The 13,338-nt window shown below is 38.6% G+C and overlaps 1 protein-coding gene across 14 annotated transcripts in view; it reads right to left on the reverse strand.

The window, feature by feature from the left end:
* Positions 1-13,338, reverse strand: part of BBS9 (Bardet-Biedl syndrome 9) — a 557,785-nt gene that overhangs the window by 471,958 nt on the left and 72,489 nt on the right. For 8 of the 14 annotated variants that reach the window (XM_073008978.1, XM_073008977.1, XM_007981645.3 and 5 more), the window contains 2 exons: positions 9,142-9,264; positions 2,385-2,535 (listed from right to left, as the gene is read on the reverse strand). The exons of 1 other annotated variant lie outside the window; for it this stretch is intronic. In XM_073008978.1, coding sequence (XP_072865079.1) covers positions 2,385-2,535; positions 9,142-9,253 — 263 coding nt within the window. In that variant the 5' untranslated portion in view covers positions 9,254-9,264. Of the gene's footprint in view, positions 1-2,384; positions 2,536-9,141; positions 9,265-10,895; positions 10,966-12,953; positions 13,021-13,338 lie in introns of those variants that run through there. 5 more of the 14 variants (XM_038004814.2, XM_038004812.2, XM_073008975.1 and 2 more) reach the window with 2 other exon arrangements.

The following is a 13,338-nucleotide window of genomic DNA, read 5'->3' on the forward strand; positions in this document are numbered from 1 at the left end:
GAGCCTATTTCTCATGAAAAATAAAAGGTTCAGTGAAATGAAATAAAATAATGTGAAATCATCGTGTAAAGGTTAAAACATCACAAAACACCAACCATTGTTAGAAGTAGCATATATATCACTTCCATCTCTGAAATTTTATTAAAAGTATTGAAAATATTTCCATTTGGACTAAATCTCAAATAGAAATAAACTACCAATATCACCACTACGATTCCCAGCCTATCTCAAGTGGTTTCCAGAAAGAGTAGCATGGCACAGTCTAGAGATCCTAAATTCAGTTTTCAAGGATCAAGCCAGGGGTTGTTAATGAGTAAAGGGTGTAAATGGCTGTGATTAACTGAAGACTGAGACCAGACTAAAGGAGGTGGCTATTACTTGGTTCTGGGCTTGTGGCCAGAGTCCCACATTTTTCAAGAAAAGCCAGAAAGCAGGGGTTTTACGTGAAATCTCTTGGTTCTTAAATGTTGACAGCTCTTTTAAATTTAAAATACTAAGCAGGTAGCCAGGTGTAGTGGCTCACACCTGTAATCCCAGCACTTTGGGAGGCTGAAGGGGGTGGATCTCCTGAGGTCAGAAGTTCAAGACCAGCCTGGCCAACATGGTGAAACCCCGTCTCTACTAAAAATACAAAAATTAGCCAGGCATGGTGGCAAGTGCCTGTAGTCCCAGCTACTTGGAAGGCTGAGGCAGGAGAATTGCTTGAACCTGGGAGGCGGAGGTTGCAGTAAGCTGAGATCACGCCATTGCACTCCAGTCTGGGTGACGAGAGTGAAACTCCATCTCGAAATACAATACAATACAACACAATACAGAGCAGGCTCACATGTACAAGCAGGCCTCCAGTGTGCAACCCCTGATACAGACTCTGTTCTAAATTGCAAGGACTATAATCGAAGTCTGCAGACCTAGATGGGGGTTCTGACTCTGCACCTTACTGTATGTATGATCATTTAAACTTTCAGAGTGTTAGTATCTTATTTACAAATAAGAATCTTATTAGATAACATCTGTAAAACATTGTTACAATTAATATATACTCATAATTTGCTCTACTAGTAGAAAATGCAAATATACATGACTATCACATAATCAGTATCACTTTGGAAATTTTGTATATGTGCCTTGAACATTCAAAATGAGTTTTCCACCATGCTCAGGAAAAGAGCATGATGTCACAGAAAGGCCTAGTGTACTATCTACTTATTAACGTTAACTTCCTCCCCTTCCAATGTGATCACATAGATGAGGGCTAGACTTAAAGACTACTATACAGAAAGTTTGTTGGCTGTGTTTCAGTTTTTTTAATGGTAAGGTAAAAACGGTTTTTAGAGGGAAGAATGCTTTTGTCTCCTTACTTTGTGTCTCCATCACATCTAATATGTCCCAGGTACATGATAGGCACCTAATCATCATCTGCTTTTAGATGGAGTAGATATTTACCAACCACATCAGTCACAAAGCATAAAAGTCTCATCTCATATCCTGGCCTAAAGCATCTAAGCTACAGCTTCCCAACAGAATAAAACATATCACTAGAAGAGGGTGAGTGGTTGTTTGGTTTTCAAGCAGGAGTTAGGGCCCTGACTAAATGGCCCCTGGGGCCAATAGATTATGATAAACAAATGCAGAATGCCAAAATCCAGAGCTTAGGGCACTGCCCAGATTTAAAAAGGCAAAAGGGAGCTCAAAAAGAGGAGGCAAACCAACTCTGGCTACTTGATAAGTGTTCATTATACTTTTAAATGATTAAGAAATACAAGCTTAATTATAAGACAGTTTGTGTATGAAAATAAGAGGATCAGCAATATAATCAGTAAATAAAAAGCAGACATATTACCCAAAGTTCAAACTAATAAACGTTTTTCTAAAATAAATTAGATTTAAGAATAAAGTACTTTGAAACAAAGCTCTTGTAGGGGGAACACTTCCTTTGTAGGTTGAACTGACTTCTTTCAAGAAACGATAGGGCCTCTCTACCCCAAAGAAGTATTCATTTTAAAACCTCAATGCTATGAACCAAAAAGTAATGGTTATCTGCTACTTCATCTAATTATAAATGGACACTTACATAACTTTAAATAAGTAGATACTTCTTATTTATTTCTTTATTTGGTTATTTTCAAAAGCTTATCTCTTTGTCTTTAAGCTTCTGATAATGTCAGGCATCTTAAGTCTATTACTATTAAAAGGCCCTAAATTATTATATCTTAAATGTATAGCTTCCACATAAAATGCATGCCATACATGAGAAACACCTAGGTGACAATATCCAGAAAACATATTTAATTCATGGATGGTCTTCTTTGAAAAATGCACAAAAGTGACCCAGCAAAGGATTGACATACTCCAAGTAAAATACCAGAATTAGTAGGCTTACTTACGAAACAAACTTTCCTACTTCCACTTGAAGTACTGGATCTCGTAGATCCACTTCTAGAAGCAAATCTTCAGCTTGAGCCCCATCTCCTGTTTTTGCAGGATGGGGGCTAAAGATCCTTAGGTATCCCATAAAGCTACCCACAATTATTTTATCTGTAGAGAGTTTTTAAAAAAAAAAAAAAAAAAAAAAAAAAAGAGGAAGAAACAAACATTAGCAAATCTCTTAAGAAATAAGCTTTCTAATGTGTAAAAGATAAATTTAAAAATTAAAAGAATTCAGTCTTGCTTTATATACAAAGGTCACTCTGTCAAAGAAGGTATAATTAAAGTGTACTTATTTTAATAACACACAGCTTTCATAAATAGCTTTACATCCCTACAGTCAAATTTACTAACATATTGCATTTTTTCCTAAACCTTTATTTGGTATCGAAGTCATAATTTAACTCAATCAAAGCAAGCCCCTTTATCAAAGGACTAGTACTGATTGTTGTAAACTGATTCCATCATAGAGGCCAACTCTATAACTGGTTATGGCTGTTGAAAACACTGTATTAAAAAGGATTCTGAGTCATCACTAGATAGAGCGCCTTGATTAGCAACGCCTCATCTTAAGTACAAGAAGGGGAAATGATAGAATGGGTGTTATAAGTTAAATTGTGTCCCCCCCAAAAAAAGATACGTTAAAGTCAGAACCCCAGGTACCTCTGAATGTGACCTGATTTGGAAAGAGTCTTTGCACATGTAATCAAGTTAAAATGAGGTCACAGTTAATTAGGTGTGTGATTGAACTCAATTAATGTCCTTTAAGAGGACAGAACAGAGACAAAGAGGGAATGCCATGCAAAGCTGGGTGCAGTGGCATGCCTCTTTAGTCCCAGCTACTTGGGAGGCTGAGGTGGAAGGATTGCTTGAGCCAAGGAGTTCAAAGCTGCAGTGAGCTATAATCGTGCCACTGTACTCCAGCCTGGGTGAAAGAACAAGACCTTGTCACTGGAAAAAAAAAAAAAAAAAAAAGGCTGGGTGCAATGGTTCATGCCTGTAATCCTAGCACTTTGGGAGGCCGAGGCAGGCGGATCAGCTGAGGTCAGGAGTTCGAGACCAGTCTGGCCAACATGTTGAAACCCTGTCTCTACTAAAAATACAAAAATTATCTGGGTGTTATGGCGCACCTGTAATCCCAGCTACCCAGGAGGCTGAGGCAGGAGAACTGCTGGAATCCGGGAGGTGGAGGCTGCAGTGAGCCGAGATAGTGCCACTGTACTCCAGCCTGGGTGACAGAACGAGACTCCATCTCAAGAAAAAAAAAATCCTCATAATAACCCTATGAGAGAGGTATAATCTTGGGAACTTCAATACTGGAGACTTACAAGGTCTCTAGAGTCATGTCCCTTCCTGTCCCCACTAAAGGCTTGTTCAGTTCAACTCTGCCTGCATTTGGGAAAGCTATCTTACATTCATTTCAGTATCTTCTGTACTTAAATTTATCAGTTTCCTGCCACTTGTGGCCAAAAAAAAAGATAACTAATATAGAAATGAGCACTAAAAAATAAACTGCAGGCATGAAAACATGCAAGCATATTTGGAATTGGTTCTTCTTCTTTTTTTTTTTTTTTCCTTTGAGATAGGGTCTCACTCTGTTGCCGAGGCTTGAGTACTGTGATGCAATCACAGCTCGTTGCAGCCTCAACCTCCCAGGCTCAATTGATCCTCCCACCTCAGCCTCCTGAGTAGCTGGGAATACAGGCATGTGCCACCATGCCCAGCTAATTTTTGTATTTTTTGTAGGGATGTGGTTTCGACATGTTATCCGGGCTCGTCTCAAACTTCTGGACTCAAGCCATCTATCTGCCTTGGCCTCCAAAGTATGGGAATTGGTTCTTGACCTGAAATGGAGTACAAAACAGTAAGATTCCTTGTGGGGACAAGAGTGACTTTATTTTAAATGCTAATCTGCCATGTGACTCCTGACTAAACTCGAGTCAAAGAACTCCTCCAAGATCTCTAGTTGATGTATTACTCTTTTTGCAGAAACACCTATTCATTGTTAAGTTTTGCCTTTCCTCCAAAACAGCACTTGATATTGCTGTATATATCATAGGCTGTGACACTCATAGCCACCTACACATTCTTTCCAGAGCATGTATACTTTTATTCCCCAAGATACAAGTCCTAGGCCTGGGGGTTGTTGTGTAGAGAGCCACCTGTCTTGCAACTGCCCAGGGCATTTCTGCCCATAAGTTCACCTAATTAATCACCGTACACTGACAAACTGGATTTGTCTGCCTCAATCTTTGGTTCTCAGCTCCTTCAGTATTTAAATAAATACTTTAAATAAATAAATAAATAAATAAGTACTTTAAATAAATGCCCTTTCACAGAACACTCTCATTCATGTTCTAGGTGGGGTTAAGTAGCACTGTACATTGTAACAGAACAATTAATCAAGTTATCATCTCTAGTCATCTGAGACTCTGTGCCCACTGCAGGTGAAACTCTAGTAGAACGGAAAGCTGCTGCCATAGGCCAACTGAACAAGGAGGAACACCAAACCACATGTAAGATAGCTTTATCGATGGGCACTGGATAATTTAAAATAAAAGAATGATAGGTTTAAATCTCAAAATCGTCATCTGAGGGTAAAGAATAAACTCAGGGTCTTTGGTACTCTGCAGAAACATTTCTCACCACTTACGACTCAGATAGTGAGGCTTAACCACTGAGAAGCTAATTCAGAGACTGATTCTTTAAGTTTTAAATTACAATAACAAATAACTTGACAAATCTCTCCAGCCTTCTTAAGTAAAAGTAAAGGCACTGATCAGGAAGAATGGAATTATACTGTTATAATGGAGTCCAGAAGGGTTGGAGAAGACTGAAACCTTTAAACTTCCTAAAATATTCCCCACTAAGCTTCCCATGTATCCTGTCTGCCCTAAATCCCCACTTTTACTCAGTAAACAACCAAGACTCATGGATAGGTCAATATAGCCCTATCTTCAGGGATAAGAGGAGGTCAGGATGGCCAAGTCCACAAGGGAACAAGCTAACCCACTGAAACAAAATGTATATGTATAATTATTAAAATACTTTGCAGAACTATTATAGTAACCAGATCTCAGATAAGTCTGACTCTCACAGATTTCAAGCTACAATTAAATATGGGATTCCCCAGAAATTAATGAACATGCAGGCATTAAATGAAAAGCCATTAGTCAGTCTCATTTGCTTTCTACTCCGATTCTAGTAATAAACTTTCCCTCTAGGCCACAGGTTGGCATATAATCTAAATTGTATTATTCAGATCCTCTCTCTCCCCCTCATTCTCACTATCTCTCTCAAGGGTCTGAATCTTGAGTTGAGAGAATTAGGAAAGTAAGTACCACTTTAAATGCATGGGGTGTTCAATTTCAATTGTACTATCAAGATTAACAAGGAATCTTTCTGTGTTTTACTCAGCTTCTTCTAAAGTAATTTCAGGATCCCTGCAACTCTTCTCTCACTGTCTGATCACTTAAAAGAAAAGTAAAGATCAACTGACATTACTGTTTCAACTTCCCAACTTGACCTGCAAATTTCTCTACATCTGTAAAGATTCTTACCTTCTTTCCTCTGTCACTGTGGAAAAAAGTTTCCACATCTGTTCAAGATTAACCTTCCATCTGCACACCTGATCTCATCTCTGACTGTCCTCTCTGGGTTCCCGCTCCATCAGTGAAAGCCTCTATCCTACACTGAATTTTTCCCACTTCCCTCGACCCTTCATGGCCTCCAAATCATCTTCCTCCCTTCTTCCATTCACAGCTAAGTTTCTTTAAAGAGCCATAAATAGTCTCCCCACCTCCCACTCACTCCCCATTCATACACTGAAAACCTAGATTTCATTACCATTGTGCCCACGCATCCACTCTTGTCACAGACACTAATGAACCACTTGCTGCTAAAGAGCATGAAAACTTTTAGGCCAGGCTCAGTGGCTCATGCCTATAATCCCAGCACTTTGGAAGGCCAAGGCAGGAGGATCACTTGAGCCCAGGAAGCTCAAGACCAGTCTGGGCAACACAAGGAGACAGTGTCTCTACAAAAAAAGAAAATAAATAAAAATTAGCCAGGCGTGGTGGGACACACCTGAGAGGTTGAGGCTGCAGTGAGCCATGATCACGCCAGTGCACTCCATCCTGGGCAGCAGAACAAGACCCTGTCTCAATTTAAAAAAAAAAAAAAAAAAAAAAAGCCAGGTGCAGTGGCTCATGCCTGTAATCTCAGCACTTTGGGAGGCCGAGGCACATGGATCACCTGAGGTCAGCAGTTCAAGACCAGACTGGACAGCATGGCAAAACCTTGTCTCTACCAAAAATACAAAAATTAGCTGCGCATAGTGGCAGGCACCTGTAATCCTAGCTACTTGGGAGGCTAAGGCAGGAGAATTGCTTGAACCAGGGAGGTGGAGGTTGCAGTGAGCCAAGATTGCACCACTGCACTCCAGCCTGGGCCACAGAGTGAGACTCTGTCTTATAAAAAAAAAAAAAAAGAAAGAAGAAAGAAGAAGAAAGGAAGAAGAAGAAAGAAGAGGAAGAAGAAGAAGAAGAAGAAGAAGAAGAAGAAGAAGAAGAAGAAGAAGAAGAAGAAGAAGAAGAAGAATTTAAAAAAAAAAAAAAAAAAAAAAACCTTTTCAGTCCTCATGTCACTAAACCTTGCTTCGCAGGTACCAGCCTAATTAGTTTTCCTGCCTCTCTGCCTGTTCTTTTCAGAATCTATTACTCTTCTCATACTTCCCCCATTAATCAATCCTCTTATTCTCCAGGTTACAGTCCTATACCTCCTCCCTTCTTATTTCAACTTCTCTCCCTGTACATTTTCACCTGTTCTCAGATCTCCAAACATAAACACCATATTGTTCATCCCCAAATCTCCACCTCTATTCGGTATACTAGACATTTCTATCTCAAACAGAGCATATCCAAAACTACTCTTGTTAACTTTCCATTCTATAAGATCAACCAAAATAATTCTCAAACTTGAGAATGCCAGCATTCAATTTTGGAGCTTATCAAAAATTAGGATACCTAAGTCACACCACCCCACCTACCCCTGGATAATACAATCTTATAGCATCTCGTGTGTCTGGGATAGAAAATCTTCATACATCATAACCACCCCAGGATATTATGACACAGGTATCCAGGCTTTGGAACACAATGATCAGTGTTTTTGTCTATGTGAAACACACATATGTAACGATTTTTGTATAGCAAGCTTCAGAAAACAAAGGAAGCTGCTCACAGCTCACCACAAACTGTGAGGGAAGCAGTATCTCAGCATATTGGTAACCTACTGGTGGCACCCCAGTAAGGAGCTCTAATAGAAATGAATGAGTGAACAGTATGTTATTCAGATAATCAGTAAGTATAGTTTCCAACCAAGCTGAACTTTAGATAGTTTGGGCAGAAGTAGGTTTGAAATTGTTCTCTCTGGCAGGTATTTCTGTGGCATGACTCTTACATGGCCAAATAATTGGGGAATCACATGCTTTAACAAATAGTGGGGGCAAAGGCAGAGTTAAGGAACCTCCCAATACCCTCTGAATAGAAGGCCTTCCCATCTCCTATCAGTGGAAAATTAGGGACCAAACTTTCCTTCAAAACAACTTAGTAGGTGTTCAGTGCAGTTTAGTACTCCCACTCTTCTGCTTTACCAACACAATTTTCTCCTTTCACATTTTCCTGCAGATTCCACTGTTTTAATTATAGGCAAGAAAAACAATTTTTAAAAAACGTAAGAGGATAATATTTATATGCAGTAAACAAAAGAAGAGTTATAATAAGTTTTCTTTTTAAGAGGCTAATGACTATCTGGATTACCAAAAAAAAAGCCCATGACTATAAACCAAATACAAATTTCAAATAGCAATGATAAAATAATACAGAATCAAACTGTTTTAAAGGTCACTTAAAAAGCATGAAGATGCGTAAGAATAAGCTAGGATGTAGGTTTTAGTATTATAATATGATAATGAAAGCAATGATTTAATAATTGTTTTCTACCACCAAATAGAGCTAGTATAATTTCATTATGGTATGAATGGTTTCCAGGTCCAAAAAAAAATGTATTTTTCTTGTAAAGAATTTCTACAAAAGTAAATTTTCCAAAATTCAAATATTTTACTAACTCTCCCCTACAAGACCAAATTTTGATACAAATGAAGTGATGCCATATAATTTGTACTAAATTCCAGCAAACAATATGACAGAATCAGTACAAACCAGAACATAAACAAAACAGAAAGACTATTGTTATCAGTCTGCTACCTATTACTTATTAAAAAAAAAAACCTTCAAAATTAAGTACAATTAAGATAGTTCAATTAAGTTCTAAAAAGTACACATTTTGAAAAGCAAGTCATTTTTATTTGATCTTTTTTTTTGAGATGGAGTCTCGCTCTGTCACCCACGCTGGAGTGTAATGGCACTATCTCAGCTCACGGCAACCTCCGCCTTCTGGGTTTAAGCGATTCTCCTGCCTCAGCCTCCCAAGTAGCTGGGATTTACAGATGCCTGCCACCAAGCCCAACTAATTTTTGTATTTTCAGTAGAGACAGGGTTTCAACATGTTGGCCAGGCTGGTCTTAAATTCCTGACCTCATGATCTGCCCACCTTGGCCTCCCAAAGTGCTGGGATTACAGGCATGAGCCACCATGCCCAGCCTTACTTGATCTCTTTAAAGCTTTGATCCAAAATGCATGGTTGTAAATTGCTTACCTTGTCCATTTCCACTATTGTCAACATTAGCCAGACACAAACAGCCTTGATCAAATTCTTCTTTATCTCCCAGAAGAGTAGACCACCAATCACGGGCTTTAAATAAAGACATTTTCTTTCACACTAAAAAGAAAACATTTATAATAATCGAATTCACACTATGAATTAATAATTATGTCTTAAGGCATAGCAAATTAAACTTGGACAGATCTGAGAAGACATTTCTATATTAACTTTTTAATATTTTGTATACATAAATGAAACCACAAATCCAAATGGCTGGGAGCATTAATCAGATATTTTGCAACACCATTAGTAAATTGGGCTGAGAATTATACATTTATGTTGTGCTAATTCTCTCTTCCAAAACATTTAGGAGAGAACTGCAGAAAATAACAAAAGAACATATTCTTTGGAGGATCAAGATTGAAACTCCATCAGCACTATTTAACACATAAGTCTTCAGTGAAATACCTAACTTCCTTTCAGTCTAGTCATTGTTGAGACTGCACTACAGTTGGCCCTCCGTACCTGTGAAAGATTGGTTCCAAGACCCCACAGATCAAAATCCCCAGATGCTCAAGTCCCTTATTATATATAATGACCTGGTACAGTCAGCCTTCCATATCCATAGGTTTCAATCTGCAGTTGGTTGAATCCATGGATGTGAAACCCGGGGATATGGAGGGCCAACTGCATCTCCTATTACAAAGAGTTGCTGAGACAAATGAGATCAAACGCATCAGTGACTAGCCCTGGAAATGGTATGTTACAGGTACTTAAAAAGCATTCACTTCCTCTTGCTATGCTAGTTACAGAAAGGCAAAACAGAAGAGGGAAAATCACACCAAAAATGAAGCAGGAAAATTGGGCTGCAGGACCATTTATACCACTATCTGTGTGTCCTCGGGCAACCCACATAACCTCTCCTTACTTTGATTTCTTATCTAGAATGACTATAGACCAGCCCTACCTACCACTGAGTTGCTGACATGGCAGATGTGAAAGCACTTGGACCTTTTGAATTACAACACAGATTCACAGGCCCTGGGACTCTACAACAGTTCATTTATTTAACATAAATGAGGCTTTCCTTCACGTTACACTGATTTAAATGGTAGTTAGGAAATGCAGTCAATTCTCCTTATTCACAAAAGTTATGTTTTATAAGGCCGCCGTAAACAATGAATTAGCAGATACTGAGCCATTGCTCCTAGGAGAAACACAGGGTTAGATAGATTCCTGCAAGCCTCTAGTAACAACATTTTCTTCAACCAATCAATACATAACGTAGTTTTTTGTGTGCTTCTATTTAAAGATACCTTATTTAATATGTATTGACGATTCATTACTACCATGGCCACCAGCACTAGAACTCAGTCTGAACTAAGATTATCTAATTGCTTATCTAATTGCACTTACAGATGCTTTTCAATTTATAATGGGATTACATCTCAACAGAACTATCATAAATTGAAAATATTTTAAGTCAAAAATGCATTTAATATACCAGGGAAAAGATCAAAAATCAAAATTTGAAGTATGGTTTCTGTTGAATGTGTATCACTCCCACAACATCCTAAAGTCGAAAAATCATAAGTCAAACCATTGTAAGTCAGGGACCATCTGTCTGTTCTCCACAAGATACATCACAGCCTTCTTGCATTTAGGAACATTAGACAGCACTTCAGTATTACATTTGCAGGCCATTTTAAACAGTGAAAACACCACACCCGCCTCCAAAAACAACTTACCAAAATGTGGGGGAAAACACGACACTAAATACTGTAGACCATGAAAGGACACTTGCTTATAGTATGAGAACTGAAACAAGAAAGCAGTTGTTTAACATCAGCTGGGAACATGTGCATCAGGTGACTCAATTTTTACTCCTTTGCACTTGACCACAAATGACCACAAAAGCATTGCGAGCACTGATTTGGGGGTTACAAATAAATTTTAGCAAGTAGGCAAACTCACGAATGATACAGAGTCTGCCAATAATGAGGATCAGCTCTACTTTTTTAAAATGTAGACCAACCTGCCTCTTAAAGTAAGCCTTCCACATGGGCTAATCATTGAAACCAAGGTCATTTGTTTTTATACAAAGTTAGCCAAGAAATTGGCTGTAAATAATGTGGTGGGAAAGTACAGACTCTGGAGGCAACCTGTGTGAGTTTGAATTCCTGCTCCACCACATACTAACCATGCAACCAGTGGAAGGTTAGTAAAAGTTAATGAACGTCTCTGTACTTCGGCTTTCTCATTTACAAAACAAAGGTAAGAGTGGTGTTGTGATGATTAAATAAGAATGCAGTTTCCTACAGAACTGGAAAAAATATGTGCAGGTCATATATATGATAAAGAATTAATATCCAGGATATATAAAGAACTCCTACAACTCAAAAACAACAAAAACAAACCAGGCCATTAAAACATAGGCAAAAGAACCTGAACAGACACTTCTCCAAAGAAGATACACAAATGAGCTGGGCGTGGTAGCTCACACTTGTAATCCCAGCACTTTGGGAGGCAGAGACAGGAGGATCACTTGGGGTCAGAAGTTCTCGAGACCAGCCTGGCCAACATGGCGAAACCTCATCTCTACTAAAATACAAAAATTAGCCAGTCGTGGTGGTAGGCACCTGTAATCCCAGCTACTCAGGAGGCTGAGGCAAAAGAATTGCTTGAACCCAGGAGGCAGAGGTTGCAGTGATCCAAGGTCATGCCACTGTACTCCAGCCTGGGTTACAGAGTAAGACTCTGTCTCAAACAACAACAAAAAATATATACAAATGGCCAGGAATATGAAAAGATGCTCAAAATCACTAATCATCAGGGATATGCAAATCAAAACAACATCACCTCACATCCATTATCAAAAAAAAGAAAAATATATTCAACCTAAGAATGATGACTGCAAGAAGGAAAAAACACAAAATAACAAGTGTTGGCAAGGACGTGGAGAAATTGGAATCTCTGTACACTGTTGGTGGGAATATAAAATGGTGCAGCTACTATGGAAAACAGTGGGTAGGTCCCACAAAAAATGAAACGGAGGGCCGGGCGCAGTAGCTCACGCCTTTAATCCCAGCACTTCGGGAGGCCAAGCCAGGTGGATCACGAGGTCAGGAGATCGAGACCATCCTGGCTAACACAGTGATACCTTGTCTCTACTAAAAATACAAAAAATTAGCCAGGTGTGGTGGCAGGCACCTGTAGTCCCAGCTACTTGGGAGACTGAGGCAGGAGAATGGCATGAACCTGGGAGGCAGAGTTTGCAGTGAGCCGAGATCGCACCACTGTACTCCAGCCTGGGCGACAGAGTGAGACTCCGTCTCAAAAACAAAAAAAAAATTAAACATAGAAGTTTTGATCCAGCCATCCCACTTCTTGGTGGATATCCAAAAGAACTAAAGACAGCATCTCAGAGAGAGATTTTTACACACAGATTTACTGTATCATAATTCATAATAACCAAGAGGTAGAAGCAATCTAAACATCCATCAATGGATAAACGGATAAAGAAAATGTGGTATACCCATACAATGGAATATTATGCAGCCTTAAAAAGGAAGGAAATTCTGACATATGCTATGTAGATGAAACTTGAGGACATTATGTTAAGTAAAATAAGCCAGTCACAAAAAGACAAACACCATATGATTCCACTTATGTGAGGTACCTAGAATAGTCACAGAAACATTAAGAATGGCTAGGAAGAAAGGAGAACTGTTAATAGGTATCTAGTTTTGACTTTGCAAGACGAGAAGTTCTGGAGATTGGTTGTACAACAATGTCAATTTACTTACCATTACTGAACTATATAGTTAAAAATGGTTAGATGTTCAATTTCATGTTACACGTATTTTACCACAACTAAAAATAAAAAATATACAGTTTTAGTTTTTTACAAAAAGGAACACAGTAGACCACTTAGTACAATACCTGGCACATAATAAGCACTCAATAAGTGTTAGCTGTTGCTCTGGTTTTGATCCCCTTTTATGATTTTTTAAACTTAGATTAAAGAAAAAAACTCAATGTCCTGGTTAAACACACTGTGGTACATCCACACCATACCAATATAACTTAAGAATTTAAAACATAACTGACACATGCAACTTGGATAGATTTCAAGAGCATTATGCTGAATGAAAAAAAAAATCCAAAAAGGTAAAATATTAAATAATTACA

Source organism: Chlorocebus sabaeus, chromosome 21 (genome assembly GCF_047675955.1).
Source record: "Chlorocebus sabaeus isolate Y175 chromosome 21, mChlSab1.0.hap1, whole genome shotgun sequence".
In the NCBI taxonomy this organism is placed as follows: domain Eukaryota; kingdom Metazoa; phylum Chordata; class Mammalia; order Primates; family Cercopithecidae; genus Chlorocebus; species Chlorocebus sabaeus.